The sequence below is a fragment of the Schistocerca americana genome, chromosome 5 (assembly GCF_021461395.2).
Source record: "Schistocerca americana isolate TAMUIC-IGC-003095 chromosome 5, iqSchAmer2.1, whole genome shotgun sequence".
NCBI classification, from domain to species: Eukaryota; Metazoa; Arthropoda; class Insecta; order Orthoptera; family Acrididae; genus Schistocerca; species Schistocerca americana.
This window is the reverse complement of record NC_060123.1, coordinates 250,907,041-250,931,723: the sequence shown is the minus strand read 5'-3', so window position 1 is coordinate 250,931,723 and position 24,683 is coordinate 250,907,041. Positions and strand designations below refer to the sequence as shown.

At 40.6% G+C, this 24,683-nt stretch overlaps 1 protein-coding gene across 1 annotated transcript in view; it reads right to left on the bottom strand.

Moving 5' to 3' along the window:
- The window catches only part of LOC124615977 (mRNA cap guanine-N7 methyltransferase), a 126,643-nt gene that overhangs the window by 10,167 nt on the left and 91,793 nt on the right, over positions 1 to 24,683 (bottom strand). The window contains exon 7 of the mRNA XM_047144180.1: positions 2,097 to 2,232. Within this exon, the coding sequence (XP_047000136.1) occupies positions 2,097 to 2,232 (136 nt within the window). The remainder of the gene's footprint in view (positions 1 to 2,096; positions 2,233 to 24,683) is intronic.

Sequence of the window (24,683 nt, the reverse complement as noted above, 5' to 3'; positions counted from 1 at the left end):
CCAAGTAATGATCTCTTATCGTAGACAATTTTATCGAGTGCAAAAACATCTCTGCTCTGGTTTGACTGTTACTATTTGATATTTAAAAATACACCATAAAAATATTCATTTTGTAATCCTAGAATACTTTTCACAACAAGTGAAACTAGCTTTTAGTTAGTATTTACGTAAAGAACTTATGCACATGTTAGGAACATTTTCCAACCAATAACATTCATGATATAAATGGTTATATAAAAGGCACTGTTTGCGGATGCATATTGTCAAATTTCAGTACTAAGAACCAACCAAAACTCAATGTGAATGCGAACATGATTTTCATTGCAAATCCTCAAATTTTCAGTCTGTAATAATGGATGACATCATCTGTAATTACTGAAAAGATATATAAGCAGTGCTGAATAAGTCATGAGAGAGCCAGTTTTGTAACAGTTTTTTTGCGTAAAACCTGCTCCAGTCAAAGCAATAGATGTGCAATTTTAAAAGTGAAACTCTGTGCCAATCTGATTACTTGAAATATCTCTTGGCATAACAAATCATTAGCTACCTCGTTAAGAGCTCAGGAAGCTGCAGCAGATTTGGTGGAGCAGATACTCACAATTCTTTTACAGCAACTGCAGCGTCAGAGTTTGCCAAAAATGAAGATGAGTCTTTCGAACAAATTGTAACATCTACAAAAACACAGTTAACTTGAGATAAATTGGAAATTTCAGCCGCAATGTGAGAGTGTGGGACACTGGAAACCTTCATGGAATTGTGGTGCAATGAGATTCACCAAAGGTTAATGTTTTCTGTGCTGTATCACAGACACAGCTGTATGAGCTGTTTTCCTTCTGTGAGAAGACCGTTATGGCTACCTCTTACCTTGTGATATGCTGCAGCTGTGGTTGTTTGCACAACCGACTACTGTTTTCGAGAATTTTATCTTCTAAGAAGACAGGACACCCCCCTTCATTAGAGCCACTATGTTCATTAATAGCAACATGATGAACTTCCACATCACTTGGGGGTACATTAAGAGCCATGTTTATGTACACCCAACGCCAAAAACACTGGAACAGCTCACAGAATGCATCAATGGTGTTCAATGACCACTGACAGGATGCTGCTACATTAGGTATGGAACAAACCTGATGACCACTTGGATGTGTGTCATGGGATCACAGTTGTACTTGTACAACATTTGCATAGTGCAAAATGCAAACTTTGTGAATTTATGGTTCTATTCCTCCATCACTCATATTTGTATATGTAGTACTCTTGAAAATATAGAGCTCTGAAAATGAATGAATCATTTATAGTAGCCCTGTATCACACACCTCTTATTTTAATATTGTTTTGCTTATTACCGATTTACATCTTCAATTGTATGCTGTTAACATATCAAACAAATGTGTCCACTTGGTGATTTAGAGTACATCTTACTCTATCTTACTTTCCTTGAAACTCTTGTCTTATATGAGAAGGATTTGAGTCCTTTCATCGCCTTCAACTAATTTTTCATCATTCTATCCCAAAGTGACACAGACACACAATTCTATTACACAATTAATTCAATGATGTAACTCTGCTAGAGTCTTTGCATACTCAAGTAGATGGCTGGCTGGCTTCTTTTAACGATAGAGGATAGGTATGCAAGCTGCTGCTGTGACATAGTATGTGCATACAATGCACAAGATGAGTTGTCTATAGTAACAAAGTTTTTTTTAATGACATGTTCACTTTTAATTCTTTTATGTATTCTACACATCTCCTATCCTTTCTAGAGCTGAAGATGATTGTGTAACAACTGAAACTGGTAATCTGTACTATACTTTGTGATGAAGACAAATAAAACTTGTATTGAAGAAATGGTTATTTCCCAGCAGATTTCTTCCAATATCAACTAACAATAAAGTCAGTATTTTGATTAAAATATCAGTTCACAACATACAACATATATTCTAACTTTAGTGGCCCCTGTGCTCCCCTCCTCGCTCCCCCATCGACATTCGAACGCACCCACCAACATGTGTGCAACCTTCCCCACACCTTTCCTCCCACACAAGAACGAAAAGCAACACAGGATTAATAGCCAAATTTTACTGATTACTTACAAGCAGCTTCCCATTCCGACTTTGAAAGCGTACCAACTTTCCTGTGTCCTGTTGATTTCTGCATATATTGCTGGACATGTTCATAATCATCTGGATCATTACCTAACAAAGGTGCATCATGGAAGGGTGGATATGTCTGGAACAAGAAAATGGAAGTTCATCACAGCATACGAAATAACCGATAAATCAAGACAATGTAATAAAAGGTACTGAAATATTAGAAGAAATATTGCAAAAATAGAAAGTACACTTATTATGAATATAATAGAGGGAAACATTCCACGTGGGAAAAATATATCTAAAAACAAATATGCTGTAACTTATCAAACGAAAGTGTTGGTACGTTGATAGAGACGATAGCAAACACAAACACACACACAAATGTCAAGCTTTCGCAACCCACGGTTGCTTCATCAGAAAAGAGGGAAGGAGAGGGAAAGACAAAAGGATGTGGGTTTTAAGGGAAAGGATAAGGAGTCATTCCAATCCCGGGAGCGGAAAGACTTACCTTGGGGGCACACACACACACACAAACACACACACACATATATCCATTCCCCCCAAGGTAGCAGACTGTAGAGGATAACAAGTCTACACCAGCGCCATAGATATAGAAATCGCCCTATGCTTTTTAGATCGTATAGCAATGATAGTTTTACTGTTTTTTAATGTTGACGAGTACAGATTTTAACCTTGACATGTACGGATTTTAATTAAGTATTTTTGGAGATAAAAGTTAATCAAAAAAAAAATCTACTGAATACAATATGTGCAAATGGAATGTACCAGACGCCACCTGTCAGTAATAGTGTTATAATTAATATAAATGACATGCATTCTGCCAACCAATTTTACGTGACACAGCATGTGAAAGTTGCTGGATTTGGACTGGTTACTCCTGTAACTGAAATATCAGGTATGTTCTGGTACATTTGATGTTGATTAGATAGGATGAAAAAGATTTGCTTTTGGGAAATCATAAATTAGTATCATTATTGTTACAGATCTGAAGATGGTTCTGAATGAACCGAAACTGGTCATATGAATAAAAAAAATTTTGCAATCAAGACAGATCATAAGTAACATACAATCACTGATTGCTGCTATCCCATCAGACATTATGTCTGTTTTTGCAAAATTGGCAGAAAGGCCACTAAGAAGATGCATACTCAAATAGTTTTATTTCGTGAATAATATGTTTAGTCAGTAGTGGGCTTCCAGGTGCTCTGCCAAGTTGTTTCCACATTATGCACAGTATTTCGTTGACTGATCCAGCCATCTTTTTTAGATGCTGTGAGTTTTGCTGTTTGTGTACTCACTGCCTGGAACCTGATAGACTATGAACTACTGTTGGTCTCACATCACTATTTGTAGCTGGTTTTCATTCTCGGCACCCACTATGTACTTTGATGCTCTTGTTTTCAGAGCTCACACTGATATTCCGTGAAATGCAAATTCCCTATGCATTTTCCAACTTGAATAGATGTAATAGCTAGTGAGATTTTAACTAGTTAAGTGCTGGACTCAGAGTGTTTCTTACATTTAAATCTTCATTTCTCTTCATTAGGTTTCCTGACATCTTTATTTCGATAGGCTCCATAAGTATGATACACCAGAAACTTCATGTTTGCACCACAATACTGGCCTCATTGCATTTCATTTCAAGATTATATTTAAGGCACTGCTTGGTGTCAGCTGACTTGCTTGATTGTTTTAATCAGGTGAGTCACCGATGTTCGTCGCATCTCTCTTCGATGGGCTGATAGTCTGCCCCACATAATGCATGCCACATTTGTGTTGAAATGCAATACATACCTGTCTTTTGGAGACCTAGGTAGTCTTTAAAATCAAAAAGACTATTTCTTATCTTTGTTGAAGGATATTAAATATACTGGATGCCATGTTTCTGTAGGAGCCTACCAGTCTTTCCGGATACCAGATCAACATAATGTAGATAAGTGATTTTTTGCTTCTCTTACTTGGTATCTGTTTCAACCGTTCTCAGGCGTTTATGAACACTTTCGACCAAGGACAGCCTCACCAAGGAATTGCGAACCAACCAATAGTGTTCTGAAGAAATGGGTACGCAGATCATCAAATTAAATGGTCATTGCAGTCAAAATCAAGAACACCTGAGAAAGAGGGTGAGACAGACCAAGAAGGAAAAGCCAAAAATTGCGTATCTACCTTATGCTGGCCCAGTATCCAGAAAGGTCAGTAGACTCCTATGGAAAAATCACACCCACTGTATTTCATTTCCTTCAACTAAGATAAAAAATACTCTTTCTAATGTTAAGGATGATCTAGGTCTCTGAAAGCTGGGTGTTTATCACATTCCGCACGCATCTTCCAGCTTCTCCATCAAACGCCATCTCTCATCCCTCAGCCTGGACTTCCACACACAACAGTTGTCATCTTAGTAAGTCATCATAAATGCTAAAATAGGCGCTATGATTGAACTCTCTTTGCTCATTGAGGATTAAATTCGGATCTTTATTTTTGTGGGTGTATATTTCAATTTCTTCCAAAATGTTAAGAAACCGTCCCTTATGAGCTCTATGCAGGATGTCTAAATTGTGTTCAATGTTCGTGACTGAGTGCTTTGAGGCAGCCATATGTGCCCCAAAAGCTGTTTTGTTTTGAGAGTAGGTGTGCTCCCTGAATCTGGTCTCTAAGTTCCTACCAGTTTGTCCTATATATTGTTTACAGCAGTCATAACATTTGAATCCTGAAATTTATTCCTACTATTACATGTTTTGTGCTGGAGCTTCAATTTTAACGTGTTATTTGTTCGGAACCCTATTTTAACGTTGGATTTATGAAAGCATCTTTCAATCTTATCTGTAATTCTTCCACTGTAAGTGAGAGCCACATATTTTTTCTTGTTGTTCCTCTTAACTGCGACTTGACTTCCTTCTATTTGTTTCATTTGCCTCTTCTTTATCTTCCTATAAATATTCATCACCTGCTTACACATATATCCGTTCGCTAATGCCACTTGTTTTAAAATACTTAGCTCCTTTTCTGCTTCCTGTTGGCTTAGTGGCTATCTTAGTAGCCTGTATACCATCAAAGTAAAATATGCCCATTTGTATCGTGGTGGATGACAAGACTGCTCATTGATAACTAAATCTGCACACATAGGTTTTCTGAATATGCTAAATTCATGTTTCCCATCTTTCTTTATTAGTGTTAAATCTAAGTAATCTATACAGTTTTCTTCTTCAAATTCCATGGTGAATCTAATTTTCGGGTGTTGAGATCTCATTTTTTGTGCTACGTTTTCGATATCATTTTTAACTCCTTTGTATAATAAAACAGAGTCATCAACATATCTCCTGTAATATACAATTTTCTCAGGGATATTAGGATTTTCATCAAAGAATTCGTTTTCCAAGTGATTTACAAAAATGTCAGCCAGCGTCCCAGCTAAACTGTTCCCCATTGCCAACCCGTCTTTCTGTTGCTAAATTTTACCATTGAAAGTAAAGTAATTGAACGACAAGACTTGTTCCAACATTTCCACTAGTTCAATCACTTCCCCCAATGCCAATTTACCATGAGTGAGGAGATTGTTCTCAATGATCTCAATCGTTTCTTTTACAGGAATGTTTGGGCACAGATTGGTGATATCCAATTAAGCTAGTGACGCATTCCGAGGTATAAGTACGTCTTTAATTTGCTCGGCAAATTCGTAGCTGTTCCTAATGTTGAAAGTCCAACGATATGTATATGCCGCCTTCAATCTGTTATTTAGCTCTGTATTTAATTTATAACTTGGGCTACTGGTATTATTAACGATTGCGTGAATCGATTTTTCAACCTTATGGAACTTTATTTGTGACCGTAATTCGGGGATTCGCGAATTCATTACTTTCAGGGCAGCACTATGGTTTTAATACATGATACAGACTATATAGAGAAAACCGAAAAGTTCTTTATGGAGAACTGAATAGTAGAAGTCAAGAAAGATCCAACCAGGAAATTTCAAATAGACATAAGGAAACAAACAGATAACAGTGTGTTTCTATTCACAGAGGAGGAAAAGTTTAAACTGAAAGTAATGAATTCGCAAATCCCCGAATTAATTTTAACTAAGTATTTTTGGAGATAAAAGTTAATAAAAAAAATCTACTGAATACGATATGTACAAATGGAATGTAACAAATGTACAAGATGTCACCTGTCGGTAATAGTGTTATAATTAATATAAATGACATGCATTCTGCCAGCCAATTTTATGTGACGCAGCATGTGAAAGTTGCTGGATTTGGAATGGTTACTCCTGTAACTGAAATATCAGGTATGTTCTGGTACATTTGATGTTGATTAGATAGGATGAAAAAGATTTGCTTTTGGGAAATCATAAATTAGTATCATTATTGTTACAGATCTGAAGATGGTTCTGAATGAACCGAAACTGGTCATGTGAATAAAAAAAAAAATTTGCAATCAAGACGAATCATAAGTAACATTATTTCTGCCAATTGTCCACTCTATCAATTACAGTTCCTGCAACTGTGGCTGAAGGCCACTGATTCTCCCTTCTTGCAATTCCTGGAGTTTTGAGAATGTGTCTATCTGTGTGAGTCGTTTGTAAATGTTTTCTCCTAAAGTTTTGTTAGTTCTCCTAAATACTTGGATGTCCAAAGATAAAAATCAGACAGTGTTTCCTTTTCTTGATCGAAACCTGCATTCTGGTAGTGTAACTTGCTGTGGACAGTAACTATAGAGACTTCCCACTTTCTCTGAGAAAATACTGTTTACCTGCGATGTTCATAGTGCTACAAGGCAAGAACAATCAATCATCCAGACTGCTGACCCTTCAATTACAAGTGGCAGACTCTCCAAGAGAGGCGCTCTGCATCGCGGTGTAGCTTGCTCGCCAGGTTTCGAGAGGGTGCGTTTCTGGATGAGGTATCGAATATATTGCTTCCCCCTACTTATACCTCCCGAGGAGATCACGAATGTAAAATTAGAGAGATTAGAGCGCGCACGGAGGCTTTCAGACAGTCGTTCTTCCCGCGAACCATACGCGACTGGAACAGGAAAGGGAGGTAATGACAGTGGCACATAAAGTGCCCTCCGCCACACACCGTTGGGTGGCTTGCGGAGTATAAATGTAGATGTAGATGTGGATGTAGATAAGGCTGCTGCATCTCTTCAGGAACCACAGGTTAGTCTGGTATCTTCAATTATAACCTTTTGTTGTGATTGCACCTTTGGTACAGCTATCTGTATAGTTGAGAAATGCAAGCCACCCCACATTCGCAAGGTCCTCGTTTCACGGGGTGTGCATTATTTAGGTGTGCACAATTTTTTTTTTCCTGTAGTATATAGGCTTCAAAACATATTAGCTGTTGCACTTGTAAGGGTGCAAACATTTGGTACTGACTTTATAAATGAGTTGGACCAATTGTACTCTCGGATCCGCTGAGTAATTAACTTTGATAATATGTAAATTTCACACTCTCCTCGGTGATTCAGCATGGCAGTGTACATCATCACAAAACAATCTTTTCACAAGAGAAATGTCACATGAAAACAGTACTTCAAAACTAAAAAATCATGGAGAATCTTCCTCCCAAAGTTATGTCTGTACAGACCCAGGTGACTCGCGTTTCAATGAAATTTCATATGTAACTCACTTTGTATTATTGTGAGAAATGCCAATTACTTAAGCAGCCAGGAAAGTCATGTCGCTGATCTACAAAGGTGAAGCCAAAGTGCAAATTTAAAATGCGTTAATCCTGATTTCCAAAAGTCATACATAAACAATCTCATACAAAATGTCGGTAGCTACTACGCTCAGGACAGGGAAGTCCATCAGGATGCCTTACTATAAAGAAAGTCACGGATATTGCTGAGGTGGCCTCAAGCATCATATGCAGCAGACTAAAGTTCAGAATCACCATCAGAGATAGGTCCAGGATGTTATGTACCAAGGCAAAATGAATGGTCATCATCGTCACCATCTGCAAATGCAAACTTGGCAACTGTGCATAGACATGGCAGTTAATACACAAGCAAATAAACAGAAAATTGAAGCTAAATGTGGAAGATCTGCAGTGACTGATACTTGGTGCAGGGACTGACAGCTGATTCTCAATATAAAGGAAATTTAAGATACTGTTCATAAATAGGTAGAAAGACCTAACAGTGTAAATTTACATTACTGAAAATCAGTTACTGTAAACATTCAGTCATAAAATACCTAGGAGTGTCCATGCAGTATGTAACAACTAAATAAAACTAGTTGCAGGAAATCATACCAGACAGAGATTCAAAGAAAGAATATACAGGGTGATCCATTGATAGAAACCAGGCCAAATTTCTCACGAGATAAGTACCAGATGAAAAACACTACAAAGAACGAAACTCTTCTAGACTGAAGGGGGAAACCAGATGGCGGCACTATGGTTGGCCCACTAGATGGCGCTGCCATAGGTCAAACGGATATCAGTTGTGTTTTTTAAATAGGAACCCCATTTTTATTACATATTCGTTTAGTATGTAAAGAAATATGAATGTTTTAGTTGGACCACTTTTTTCGCTTTGTGATAGATGGCGCTGTAATAGTCACAAACGTATAAGTATGTGGTATCACGTAACATTCCGCCAGTGCGGACGGTATTTGCTTCGTGATACATTACCCATGTTAAAATGGACCGTTTACCAATTGCCGGAAAGGTCGATATCGTGTTGATGTATGGCTATTGTGATCAAAATGCCCAATGGGTGTGTGCTATGTATACTGCTCGGTATCCTGGACGACATCATCCATGTGTCCGCACCGTTCGCCAGATAGTTACAGCATTTAAGGAAACAGGAAGTGTTCAGCCACATGTGAAACATCAACCATGACCTGTAACAAATGATAATGCCCAAATAGGTGTTTTTAGTTGCTGTCGCGGCTAATCTGCACATCAGTAGCAGACAAATTGCGTGAGAATCGGGATTCTCAAAAACGTCGGTGTTGAGAATGCTACATCAACATCGATTGCACCCGTACCATACTTCTATGCACCAGGAATTGCATGGCGACGGCTTTGAACGTCGTGTACAGTTCTGCCACTGGGCACAAGACAAATTACAGGACGATGACAGATTTTGTGCACGCATTCTATTTAGCGACGAAGCGTCATTCACCAACAGCGGTAACGTAAACCGGCATAATATGCACTACTGGGAAACGGAAAATCCACGATGGCTGCGACAGGTGGAACATCAGCGACCTTGGCGGGTTAATGTATGGTGCGGCATTATGGGAGGAAGGATAATTGGCCCCCATTCTATCTATGGCAATCTAAATGGTGCAATGCATACTGATTCCCTACGAAATGTTCTACCAATGTTACTACAAGGCATTTCACTGCATGACAGAATGGCGATGTACTTCCAACATGATGGATGTCCGGCACATAGCACGCGTGTGGTTGGAGCGGTATTGATAGCATATTCCATGACAGGTGGATTGGTCGTTGAAGCACCATGCTATGGCCCGCACGTTCACCAGATCTGACGTCCTCGGATTTCTTTCTGCGGGGAAAGTTGAAAGATATTTGCTATCGTGATCCACCGACAACGCCTGACAACATGCATCAGCGCATTGTCAATGCATGTGTGAACATTACGGAAGGCGAACTACTCGCTGTTGAGAGGAATGTCGTTACACGTATTGCCAAATGCATTGAGGTTGACGGACATCATTTTGAGCATTTATTGCATTAACGTGGTATTTATAGGTAATCATGCTGTAAGAGCATGCGTTCTCAGAAATGATAAGTTCACAAAGGTACATGTATCATATTGGAACAACTAAAATAAAATGTTCAAACGTACCTACGTTGTGTATTTTAATTTAAGAAAACTACCTGTTACCAACTGTTCGTCTAAAATTGGGAGTCACATGTTTGTGACTATTACAGCGCCATCAATCACAAAGCGAAAAAAGTGGTCCACCTAAAACATTCATATTTCTTTATGTACTACACGAATATGTAATAAAAAATGGGGGTTCCTATTTTAAAAAACGCAGTTGATGTCCGTTTGACCTATGGCAGCACCATCTAGCGGGCCAAGCATAGCGCCATCTGGTTTCCCCCGTCAAGCTAGACAAATTTTGTTCTTTGTAGTTTTTTCGTTTGACGCTTATTTCATGAGCTATTTGGCCCAGTCACGATCAATGGACCACCCTGTATAATGCAACAGCAAGAGGCACTACTTACAAAACCCTCGTTCACTCAATTCTTTAATACCGATCATCAGTCTAGGGTCTTCAAAAGACACTGTTGCACCAGCACCCTTCCTAGCCGAGTCCACACCGCCGCTCCCTTGCAAGCCAGCATGCTGCCTGTGAAATTCTGTTGCCAGGGCCGCAATAACGCTGAGGCGGCATGGTGCAAGATACCAACCCATAGCAATGGCGAGAGCAAGTTACCTCACGCTGCACCCTCTCAGCCCCCTGTGTGTCCAGAGGCATGTCACAGTCACAACAAACCTGAGAAAATTTGCTATAAATACTCACTGCTTGGCCCTAGCAGTATCAGTCTTTGACTGCTGCCTATGCCGAGAACTACTACACGCTAGCTGTCACCCCGATGTGGGTCGCTACAACTAGACTCTGCCTCAGATAGCTGCTGGTTTATGGGCAGCTTCTAGACCTGATTCTGCCCGTGTCTGAATAGGCACTAGCTGTGGTCTCTACCAAGTTGTCAACTGGACACTGGGCATCTCCAAGGGGTCCTGTGTTAACATCTTACACAGCCACTTGCTGCAACGACATGACTGCCTGTGTTCCTGCACCAACTGCCAAAGACGCTGCCTTGAGTTTTGCTGAGGCAGTCTCTGCCACCTGGGGTCCTTACATGCCACTGAATGTCACCTGTGGAGACTGTACGAGTTCATCCTAAATAAAGATGAGGCTGATATCGACATATTTCTGATTCCACAGCTGCCAGGGAATTGGTTCTTTGCACCCAATGCCCTGCTCATCATCCTGAGTCAGCATCCTGGCAATGAACAGCGTCAATGGCCAATGGAGCAGTCTGGTGCCATAAAAACTGGTGTCATAAGTAGCCATTGATATTCAGCACAATCAAGGCTCAGCATACACCATCATCATTGCTGCATGATGAGTGAAGACCTTTTTTTTCCTGCTTTCCACCCATGTGGGTTTCAGTGGCAGAAAACACGGACTGGAGAGCTGATTTTAAAGTGTGGTTCCCAGAGTTGACTCAGGTACAGATCTCAGCAAATTCAGAGGGAACACCAGAGACTTATCACATCATGTGCCCAGTTAGGTGTATACCATGTTACCTCCTGGGTGCATAGTGCGCCCTTCACTCAACTGTCATCTGTAATTTGTTTCAAATATAGGTCTGTGCATTATGCCAGAGAATGCAATGAGTGCATGTGGTTGGTCCTCAGGTGCAGGGAGTAAGTACTGTTGATAATATTAAGTATTTCCATATTGCTTTGCTATTATATTTTGTCCTACTAGTATAGATACAGGCTTTACAATGAGTAAATCAGAGAAACACATGGTTGCTATTTTGGAAACGGTTAAGTCTTTGCTGGACGAAGTAGTTCAGATGAGGGCACATAATATAGACTTGCAAAGGCCTCTGAAAGAGGCTTGAACATTTCAAGTGCTGAGGAAAGGCTTAGAGCAGTGATATAGAAGGCAAAAAGTTGTGGGTATTATTGGGAGCAATTAAAAGGTGTCACAAACACAGGGCAATTTCATTAAAAGTTTCATAGACAGCATAAGTAAACTCAATGTCAAGTTAATGGAGAGTTGTTTTAATATCCCCACCAGTGGACACCGAGATGGATGCAGCTCATTTCCTCTTCCCAGCTTGTAGCTCACCCAATGTCAGCTAGTATAGTTATTTTTGTGCCAACAGGATGATTCAGCAGTTTTATCACATTTGTGCACATACTGTACTAAAGTGGTGATACAAATTGGGTCCTTCACAAGAAGCAAAGGAAGTCAGATGCGTTTTTGTGGGGGTTACCGACTGATGTGTTAACACACACACACACACACACACACACACACACACGAACAAACCAACACTGGACACATATTTAAAAACATATAAGAAGATCTGAAGACACTAAATGATGTACATATGATGAATTTAATGGAGGAGCTGGAAATTTTTGATCATCACAAAAAACAATGGGGGAAAAATTCTCTATGCCAAATTAGAGAGTGAATCAAGTCAATTTTTTCAAACATTTCTTCAATAAATAATAACTATAGCAAATTCCATAAATATCTTCACCTCTTCATACACTCTAAGCAATATCTGCAACAAAATAGAATGTAAAGGATAATCAATAATTTAAAATTCAGTTATGCCAAGGTAATATTTATAAGTGACAACTTCAAATAAATAATATAATCCACATAAATGTAACACCTATCACTGTGTCCAAACACTTTGTGAAGCCATACTGTCATAATATTTTTTTAAACATATTTTGATTTCAAAAACAAACAACATGAGTGATGGTTTGCAAGTGCATGGATTTCTGCACAGATTTTTGTAAGCAGAAACACAAAAAATCTACTGCAAAAGAGGCAGAACAACACACATGCAAACATCATACAAAATTCTTATGTGAATATTGTACTAGATAATGACAACAAATTCTCAAAAAGCGTTGAGCTCAGAATAAAAAGATACGAAATTGGTACAATGTTTCATTGTTACGGGAGCAAGTATTTAAACAATTAAAAGAAGCACATAAATATGTGTTATCTGGTGATGGGTGGGTCAAAGAACCACAGAATGGCATGAAGCTTACCCATGTCATACACATAAAAAGGATATGGAGCAATATTTGAAAAACTGTGAACCATGTACACACGAGCAAGTTGAGCCATCAGCATTTTCCACTGCAAAGACTACCAGAAACTGGTAACCCTTTTCAAATGCCTAGGATGGACATTTTAGGACCTTTTTAGAAAAAGGTGGTTAGGAACTGCTACATTCTGACCATAAGAGTTAATTTTTCACACTATGAGTCAGTAGGGTGAGACTGTGGCGTTATTTATAGATCGGGGCATCAATCTGGTGTCATAATTAACGAAACAGTTGTGACATCTATCGCATATTCATAAGTTAAGTATGAACGTGTTGCATCTGCAGGCTTACAGAAGAACAGAGAGGATGCACCAGGCAATAGGAAAAATGCAAATAGCCATTACAATGATTGGGATACACTGTTACCATGTGCAGTCCTAGCTTATAGTTCTAAGATCCACAAAAGTACACGGCCTTCACCATATGAAGCAGTAAATGGCTGGAAAACACTATCACCACTTGAAATAAAATTTAAGGTGGGAAGAATGGAAATGCGAAATTTCACAAGGACGTTACAAGATGTGGAAGCTGGTACAGAAAGCTAGTGCGAAGGCCCTTGTAAGTCAGGAACAAGTGGGGCAGCGCAATGTAATGTTACCCGAGTATGAAACCTTCACTAGCTTTCGGACAAATCCTTTTTTGAGCTAGTTCACACATGCATGCATGCCTACCTACATTGAGCCAACTGAACACACAAAGTTCCAGCATTGTGTATTCATGCCAGCACAATAAACTGTGTGTGTGTGTGTGTGTGTGTGTGTGTGTGTGTGTGTGTAGATGGGGCAGTTTTGCTCAAAAAACATTCATCTGAAAGTTAGTGAAGGTTTCAGTCTTGTTTATATGCCTATAGACAACTAAACAACTTTACTATTCAGTGATTTGTTACCTTTACACCTAAACACATAAAGCATTATTCAAATGAAATTGTTGTGCTACATAATATCTATTCCAGAAATAACACAATGAAATTATCTGCCATCAATTTCAATACCATATTTTACAGACTATAAGATGCACCCCAATTTTGAAGTTATTTTTAAAAAATAACATTTGTATCATTTTTATTACTAGATTGCAAAGCCAGACTAAAAAAATGGTTAGTTTATAAAACCAACTAACCTTTACTATCGCTGAAAATCGTCATTGGAACTTTCTTCTTCTTCTTCTTCTTCTTCTTCTTCTTCTCCCTCTTCATCATCATTGTTTTCCTCTTCATGTATAAGATAGTCTTCACTGCCATTGAGTGTGTTACTTATGACCCACTTCTTGAAAGGAGTAACAATAATGTCTTCTCTCACTCTAGACCACAACTGTTTTATCCACTGACACACTTGTTTGATTGTAGCTCATTTTAAAGCACCCTTCCGCATGTATTTATGTTGGATTCCATTCATCATCCATTTGTTCCATTCCTCTCGCATATGCACTTTAAATGTTTTATTTATTGAGACATAAAGAGGTTGCAATTGTGAAATAAGTCTTCCCGGAATAACAGCAAGCTTTATATTTCCATGTCTCTATTTCTCTTTCACAGAATTTTTCAAGTGACTACTAAACTGATCTAGCAGAATAGCTTCTTCAATAAAGCACCTTTTGTTCTCTCCCATATTCTGTTAATCCATAATTTCATACCAGCCTCATCCATTCAACCCTTGTCACGTATGTGAACGACAACACTTGGCAATATTTCAGAAGGTTTTACCATTGTTTTGTGTTTGCAAATGATCATTGGATTAAGTTTAGTACCGTCGGTACAACAGCATAGTTCATTTTTTCATGTCCACCCATTTTTGTAGTCACCGTTTTAGCACCTATTATGGCAATAGTTCTGTTGCTCAGTAAGCCAAATGTCAGAGGAGTTTTGTCCATATTCGTTATTTGGCTTAGTTTTACAGTGGTTTTCTTTTGATGCTGAATAATAAAGTGTTGGAAAGATAATGTTCTTTCTTCATACTCTTGTGGCATTTTCTGAGATGTTTTGGTTCTGATTCACAAGCTAAGTCCATGATGCTTCATAAACCTGCGGCACCACCCAACTCCACCCTTAAGGTCTGTTAAGTTCCACCACAGCACTAACTTAAGAGTGTGTATTTGAATCATTTTTGTGTTAATTCCAATGCCATTTTGACAGTGTTCTTGAATCTATTTCAATACACCGTAATCTAGTTTGGGCCATTTTGCATTCAGTCCTCTATTTGCACATTTAGTCTTTATTGTGTTTTCAGTTCTTCGTTACTAGCCCGCCAATCATGAATGGCTTTTCCTGTTGGTGGAGGGCTGAAATGCCACTCAACTGCTCCGTTTTCATGTTGTTCTGCATCAGCTATTACTTTCAATGTATAGCCCACATCAAAACCTTTTATTTTTTTCCATTACAAAACCAGCTATTAACAAAAATACTGTACTTTTACCAATAACACAAATCATTTTCAATCAAAGGTTACTGGCACCGTAAACTGCAACGACATGTCATAGGCTACACAGTGTTCTGTATATGTGATTTTTTTTTTCTGGGGGGGGGGGGGGGGGGGGGGGGGGCGGCAGTGTTAGCAAGCTTGCGAATCCCCCACAACTCACATTTGTCACATTGGGGCACTGCTGCTGTCAGCTGACTCCAATGTTGCCAGATAGAGATGGGTTTCCCATGGCATCGAACATATGGCCATTTTTAAGACTGGCGGGAATTTAAAATCAAATACTGGGCATTTTTACATTAATTTCAAGTATAAGACGCAACTGAATTCTGGAGGTAATTTTCCATAGATAAAAGTGCATCTTACAGTCCATAAACTATGGTAGTTACTTTTCCACAGTGGCAGCAAAAATCTGAGGGGTGTGTGTGTGTGTGTGTGTGTGTGTGTGTGTGTGCGCGCGCGCGCGCGCGCGCCTGCGCGCGCGCGCGCGCTAGCCTGCCTGAATAATACAGAATACAGTGGTAACAGCAAATGGCTGCTCTTTGCAACACTGCATTCTTAAACAATGGTTACTCAATATGTGTTCCCTGCCATGTGCTGTCAACACAGAGAAACTTGGTGTTCATGCTCTTAGATGATGTGAACTCTTGGCCAAACTTCTTCAAATAACTTTTTGTTTTGAACTGTGGTTACAGTGGCATAATGCTGAGGACCCCTGCATTGATTTATACTATGGCTGACACTGTAGGCATCATTGAGACATTAGCTGCAGAAAAAATATAACAGCATAAAGAACTGGTGAGTCTTCTGGTTAAGGTGATGCCTCTATTATAAAACATTACTTCAGGATAACAAACAAATACACTCCAGTAATATCTTTCAAGGCAAAAGTAATCTGTGACGAATGGGGAAGACCATGTAATTCATTGACAGTGAGGGTTAAGGGGGCCACTGTCTTGTCCGCAATTCGTAGATAGGATGGCTCAATGATGGTTAGATCGAGGGAGTCGATAGAATACCTATTAACAGTGCTTCTTCCTGATGAGAATATGAAGACAGATATTCAAACACATGCACATTTTTGAAGCAAACTACATAACAAGTATGACAACTGGATTTTGGTGTTAAAACTTGTTCCTGAGCAAAAGTTAACAAAATTTCCAAGCTCAAAACTAGAAAGACACCATGTCCATGTGGTGTCTACTCTCAGGATGTGAAAGATGGTTGGCCCTTTGGTAGTACCTTATTAGACACAATTACTAAACAAGGGATTGCAAATACATAGTGTAGCATACCAACCACATACAGACATAACAGTGTGAGCCTGAGCAGTGTATTGCAGCAACACTGAGTGCAGGATGTTGTAACTGAAATAATTCAGTAAGGCCAAAGCAATGTTGTGAGGCAGGCTGTCTTGCTGCAACAGTGGGCTCAGTGGTAATGCACAAATTCGTGCAGCAAGATATGAGGCAAATTTCTACATTAACAGTGGTGTTTTACGTTACAGACTAGTACTGGTGCATATGCACAACACACCACTGCTGACTATATTGGACATTTTGTAACAGATTTAATAATGATTCTCTGGCTTGCAGCTCTACCAGGACAAACAGGTTGTACTGGATGAGGTTGTCACATGGATCTGCCAGCACAAATTACTGTTGAAGGCCATGGCAAGACAACGTATCTACGCATTAAGTCCCTCCTAAACTTAGTGTCACAGCATAGCAGGCCATTCAAGGTGTACTTAAGCAGCACTGTCAACTCCTGCCCAGCAGACAGTGGTTGTTCCCCATGCACACGAGCACTACAGCTTACATAATGAGGCCACTGGTGCACAGCAGAGACTCTGTGACAGTACTGCAGGCCAAGCAAGCAAACAACCCAGCACAGTTCAGAGCCCAACCAGGCACCAGCCATTGATCCAGTATACTACATAGAAGAACAACTTGTTACCTTTGCAACTGCCTTTCTCTGTAGTCTCCTCAGCTCCCATTCGGCCTTCACCACCCACTCGTACCATCCTTTCTCACAGCTCTCTCCCCCCCCCCCTCTCCCCCTGCAATGAGTGTGCTAAAGTAGGACATCAGTGATTTGGAAAACAGCTTGGGCAGTAATGATTATGAAAGGAAAGGATAAAGTTCTGGCATCATGGACAAGTTCTTACTCACTTGCCCATTAAGTACCTTGGCCAATGCCCAGGACTAGTTGGTGATTGCGGAGGTTGGGGGGTAAGGGACCAAACAACAAAGTAATCAGTCCACTGATACAAGAGAGGAGCATCCATAAGTATAACTTCCACCGAGAATGTTTTCTGATCTAGGGTGGAGATTGATAACACTAAAAGCGAGAAAGCTGAAAAATTAATGAATATTTTTTGACTATCAATAATAAAACCAAGAAGAAGGTGTGTATCCTTGGAGCTCTGCACCCAACAGGAAATGTCCCACCCATACTGTTGCACCACTGACCCATTAAGGTCAAGAGTGCCCACTATTCAACAAAGAGCAATACCCAAAATAGAAAATTGGGCACAGAAGAAAGGCGACAAACCAAAACTAAAAGCAATTAAAACAGAGTAAAAGAGGGACGAAAGAATAGCCTGATCAAGGAGGTATGGCCAGGGATCCCACAGACCTAGCAAACAGAGGGAGACACCCCAACACCAACCACCCCCACCCTGTTCTGGAGGTAGAGTAAAACCTTGTAACTGAGAATAAAAACAACTTTTGTGGAAAAAATAGAGAACCAGTTCAACCATCACGAATCATCCGCCAATATTAGAAACAATGCTTCCAAAAGTCCATACTTAACATGGAGGGGAAAAGGAGGGGTCATTCCACCAAGATATGAGTTAGTCTCTGTATGGTTCTATAACCACAAAGTGAGGGCGGCTCATTACACAAAAGAAAACTTTGGATTAATCTGGTATGACTGATGAGGAGACAACATAGGACTATGGATTCCTTCTAGGAGAAGCAGAAGGAAGAATACTGTGCTGCAGTGGTCTCCTTGATAATGCGGAGTTGACTAGATGGGGCAGTAGGACACCAGATGATGTTCCATTTCCGACCGAGCAGAGATCTTGTGTACACCCTCACATCCACACCTCCAGTTGGCAATGTGAACGGGGAGCAAGTAAATGCTTCTCTCACCAAACGGTCGGCCAGTTTATTTCCCGAGATACCCCCAGGACTTAGGATGCAAAGAAAGACAACTAAGCAGGCAGCACAACAAAGGTCAGTGAGAATGTCATGAATAGTGGAGATTAAAGCGTGGCAAGAAAAGTATCAGACAATAGCTTGGTGACTGCTCACTGAGTCAGTACATATTAAAACCCAGTCAAGGGAGGCCGTTTAATAAAATGGAGGGCTCTGCTAATGGCTGTCAGCTCTGCCATAAACACACTATACGTTCCTGTCAGTGAATGGCATTCCATACCAGCACGATTTAAAAGCATATCCTGTCTGATCAATAGTTTTAGAGCCGTCAGTGTACAAGATGGTAGCATCCTGGAACTCTTGGAGAACTGTGTGTGACAGATGCCACAAGATCACGGAGACAAACAAGATTTTAGGATCTTGGAAGAGATCAGTCCTACTCCGTGGCCAGGGAACCATCCGAGGAGGAGTGTAGAAGAAAACACATGGAGCAAAATCCAGGGAGGAGATGAAAGTTTTGGCAGAGGGAAGAAAGGCGTATTCCAACTGGTAGGTTCACCCATGGGCAGGTGTCAGGAGGATGACACCCCACGTGTAAAGAGAATGGATACATGAGATTAACAGGTAATTGTCAAATGGCGATTGTGAAGGAGACCAAGAGCTGGTATCACTGAAACTGAAGGGGGAGGAACCTTGCTTTGGCAAGGATAGTGTCTAAGGGACTAGTCCAAAAGGCACAAGTGACCAGACACACACCATGATGGTGGACTGGGACTTTAAAGTGGAGGGAGCTGCCAAGCCACAAGCCTGGCAACCGTAGTCCAGTCAGGACAAAACCAGGGTCTGGTAAATACAGATAAATAGTAGCACGAACCACACTCCAAAGTGTGTGGGCAAGGAAGCTGAGAACATTAAGCTTCAAGAGGGCATGGGAGGGGGTGGGATGGAGGGACCTTTGGAAAGGGGAATAGCAGTTCCAGCAGTGTGGATGTTCATGCCTGAGATTCTTTGCACAATCTCATCAATAAAATCTGACAGAGGGGTGGCAAATGTAACAACAGAGGCATAAAAAGTGCCCCACGTGGTAGTCAGTCTGTCTGGCAGTGGCAAGGAAACAACATGATCACTGGAAAGTGGTCACTGTCACAAAGGTCATCATGTAGCGACTAATGTAGTGAAGCTACAAGATGAGGGGAAGAAACTGCTAGATCAACAGATGAAAAGGTGCTATGGAGGATGGTCATGATCTTAGCGTAACTTATTGATCGCCATATCCTCAAGATGTAAGTGTACCTATTCCTTCTGTGCCTCACTATATGAGAGTCGATCGATAGATTTGTATTGCTGGATATTCCATTCTTTCCTTAAGGCCAAACTAGCGAACGTGGAGGGTGATGTTCTGCACAGTTGACACAAAAAGGTGGATGTTCACAAGGACTACCTTCATGGGGCGATCCTACACATTATGGTCTGTCGTGCAGCAGAATGATGTATGCCCAAAGCATAAATATCTGAAGCACCTCATAATAGGTAGTGGGACACACAGACATCTGACCTATATATCATGACCGTAAATTTCTCTGGAAGGACACTTCCATCAAAGGCTAAGACAAAGGCACCTATATCCATATGATTATCCATGAGCCCTTTTTGTACACATCTGATAAAATGTATGCCTCGTCACTGAAGATCAAACCAGAGTTTCTCATCTGTTTGCAGCATAAGATCCCTGTGGAATAGGATTCCTTGTACCATGTTGAAAGTTTTGTGTGAGACAATGGTCACAGCTATGTCACCTAGACGATCGGATGCCTAAAAAGCCATAGACTGGGGGCAGGGGAAGTTTTAATTAATAACATTTCACATTCTCCCCAGAGACTCAACTTTCCCAAATTGGTCTTCAACGATTTTGACAAAAAATAATGATTTTGTTGCAGTAAAAGTATCCCCATTAGTTCAGTTACAGAACAAGTGGTGGGTGAAGTATTTCACAAGGGATTGCAAATACATAGTGTAGCATACCAACCACATACAGACATAACAGTGTGAGCCTGAGCAGTGTATTGCAGCAACACTGAGTGCAGGATGTTGTAACTGAAATAATTCAGTAAGGCCAAAGCAATGTTGTGAGGCAGGCTGTCTTGCTGCAACAGTGGGCTTGTCCCTCTTCCCACAGTATAGCCATGGAAGGAAACAGTGTGGTCATATCTCTCTGCATTATTATAATCTTTCCCACCTGAAGAGATGGCTGGGGCATTGCAGACACCTGTGGATGAAAGTTTAATTCACTTCACATACGAATCTTCTGCCACAGCACCACCCAATCAGAACAGCAGCTCTCCTCAAGGGAGCCAACCAACCACAGCAATGGTTATATGGCCAGTACAGCACTGCCTAGAATCACTATGCCCCAGCCATGATGGGCACATACTTCTTGGCTTGTGTGGAGAGTTTCCCGCTCAGGCACCAACCCCTGCATGGTAAGGGGACTCCCATCATCTACATCTACATGGTTACTCTGCAATTCACACTTAAGTGCCTGGCAGAGGGTGCATCGAACCATTTTCATACTCTTTCTCTACCATTCCCCTCTCTAATGGCGTGTGGGAAAAAGGAACACCTAAATCTTTCTGTTCGAACTCTGATTTCTCTTATTTTATTATGATGATCACTTCTCCCTATGTAGGTGGGTGTCAACAAAATCTTTACGCATTCGGAAGAGAAAGATGGTGATTGAAATTTTGTAAACAGATCTCGTGGAAAAGAAAAGCGCCTTTGTTTCAGTGACTGCTACCGCAACTCGCGTGTCATATCAGTGACACTCTCACCCCTATTGCGCGGTAACATGAAACAAGCTGCCCTTCCTTGCACTTTTTCGACATCCTCTGTCAATCCTACTTGGTAAAGATCCCATACTGTGCAGCAATATTCCTGCAGAGGACAGGCAAGTGTAATGTAGGCTCTCTCTTTAGTGGGTTTGTCGCACTTCTAACTGTTCTGTCAACAAAGCGCAGTCTACGTTTCACCTTCCCCACAATGTTATCTATGTGGTCTTTCCAATTTAAGTTGCTTGTAATTGTAATCGCTAGGTATTTAGTCGAATTTACAGCCCTCAGATTTGTGCTATTTATTGTCTACCCAAAATTTATCGGATTTCTTTTAGTACCCATGTGGATGACCTCGCACTTTTCTTTCTTTAGTGCTAATTGCCACTTTTTGCTCCATACAGAAATTCTCTCTAGATCATTTTGTAACTGGAATTGATCGTCTGATGATTTTACAAGATGTTAAATTACAGCGTCATCTGCAAACAATCTAAGGGGGCTGCTCAGATTATCACTTAAGATTATTTATATAAATCAGGAACAGCAGAGGGCCTATGAAACTACCTTGCGGAACGCCAGATATCACTTCTGTTCTACTTGATGATTTACCGTCTATCACTATGAACTGTGGCCTCTCTGAGAGGAAGTCACGAATCCAGTCACACAACTGAGACAATACTCCATATGCACGCAATTTGATTAGTAGTCGCTTGTGAGGAACGGTATCAAAAGCCTTCTGGAAATCTAGGAATATGGAATCGATCTGCGATCCCTTGTCGACAGCACTCATTAATTCATGGGAATAAAGAGCTGGCTGTGTTGCACAAGAACGATATTTTCTGAATCTGTGTTGGTTATGTATCAATAAGTCATTTTCTTCAAGATGATTCATAATGTTCGAGTACAGTATATGCTCCAAAATCCCACTGCAAATTGATGTCAGTGATAGTGGGCCTGTGATTCAATGTAATTCAAATTCATAATGTTCGAGTACAGTACATGCTCCAAAATCCCACTGTAAATTGAGGTCAGTGATAGGGGCCTGTAATTCAATATGTTACTCCTATTTCCTTTCTTGAATATTGGTGTAACCTGTGCTACTTTCCAGTCTTTAGGAACAGACTTTTCGTCAAGTGAGTGGTTGTATATGATTGCTAAGAAAGGCACTATTGTGTCTGCATACTCTGAGAGGACCCTCACTGGTATACCATCTGGATCAGAAGACTTGCCTTTCTTAAGTGATTTGAGTTGTTTCGCAACACCTAAGATATCTACACTTATATCACTCATGCTAACAGCTGTTCTGGTTTCGAATTCTGGAATATTTACTTCGTCTTCTTTCGTGAAGGAATTATGGAAAACTGTGTTTAGTAACTCTGCTTTAGTGGCACCATCATCGGTAACATTTCCATTGATATCATGCAGTGACAGTAATGACCGTTTTTTTGCCATTGGTGTACTTTACATACGATCAGAATCTCTTTGGATTTTTTACCATATTTTGAGACAATATTTCATTGTGGAAACTATTAAAAGCATCTCGCACTGACGTCCACACTAAATTTCGAGCTTCTGTGAAACTTGGCCAGTCTTGGGGATTTTGCGTTCTTCTGAATTTGGCATGCTTTTTTCGTTATTCTGCAAGTGTTCTGACGTGTTTTGTGTACCATGGTGGATCAGTCCCATCTCTTATTAACTTATGCGGTATGAATCTATCTACTGCTGCCAATACTGTATCTTTGAATTTGGGCCATATCTGGTCTACACTTACATAATTAGCTTGGACAGATGGAGACTCTTAGGAAGGCATCAAGCGAATTTTTATCTGCTGTTTTAAATAGATATATTTTGTGTTTATTTTTAGTGGTTTGGTTGATATGGTTTTCAGCCTCACTACAATGACCTTGTGTTCACTAATCCCTGTATCTGTCATAACGCGCTCTATTAGATCGGGATTATTTGTGGCTAAGAGGTCAAGTGTGTTTTCGCAACCATTTACAATTCGTGTGGGCTCATGAACTAATTGTTGAAAGTAATTCTCAGAGAAAGCATTCAGTACAATTTCGGAAGATGTTTTCTGTCTACCACCGGCTCTGAAAATGTATTTTCGCCAACAAATCGAGGGTAGATTGAAGTCTCCACCAATTATAACTGTATGGGGGGGGGGGGGGGGGGTCGGTAGTAGGAGCCAATTATTATTTTGGTACGGCTGTTGAGTATAATCTCTACCCATAGTAATTCGCAGGAACTATCTATTTCATCTACTACCAACAGACACAAACACACCACCACCTACTTTATTTAATCTATCCTTTCTGAACACAGTTTGCGCCTCTGTAAAAATTTCAGCAGAATTTATCTCCGGCTTTATTTCAGCTTCAGTGTTTTTTATCAGCGCTTGAAGCTCTGGTACTTTTCCAACACAGCTACGACAATTTACAACTACAATACCGATTGTTGCTTGGTCGATTCTCATCGTTTCTTTGCCCTGTACTCTTTGGGACTGGAGCCCTTTATGATCTTTCCCAAGACTGTCTAACCTAAAAAACCACCCAGTCCACGCCACACAGCTCCTGCTACCCGTGTAGCTGCCTCCTGGGTGTAGTGCACACCTGACCTGTTTAGCGCAAACCGAAACCCCACCACCCTAGGGCGCCAAATCAAGGAATCCGCAGCCTACACGGTCGCAGAACCATCTGAGCCTCTGATTCAGACCCTCCATTCGGCTTTGTACCAAAGGTCCGCAATCGGTCCTGTCGACGATGCTGCAGATGGAGAGCTCTGCCTTCATCTAACTAGCAAGAGTGGCAGTCTTCACCAACTCAGATAGCCGCCGGAAACCAGAGAGAATCTCTTCCGATCTTTAGCGACACACATCATTAGTGCCGACATGAGCCACCACCTGCAGTTGGCTGCACCCTGTACCCTTCATGATATCCGGAAGGACCCTTTCCACACCTTGGATGACTCCCCCCGGTACGCACACAGAGTGGACATTGGCATCCAAGTACTTGATGACCCCTCCACAACAGAATGGCTACCGTATTGTGTTTTGGGCATAGTAACTTTGCAAGAAAGGAACAGTACACATGAAGAAGGCACAAGAGATGGAACAAATGTCGCACTGGGTTACCTTCCCTGCATGATATGCACTTCTGTAAAATTTGGAAACAGAGTAGCATGTCAAATCCAACAAGCGGGCCATATAATTAAGAATGAAAAGTTGTAGAATGCTGAAAGGAAGAAAACGAGTGTCCAAAATCACAGCCTAGGCCCAAGGACAAATGGTACCAAGAAGACCGACCAATAA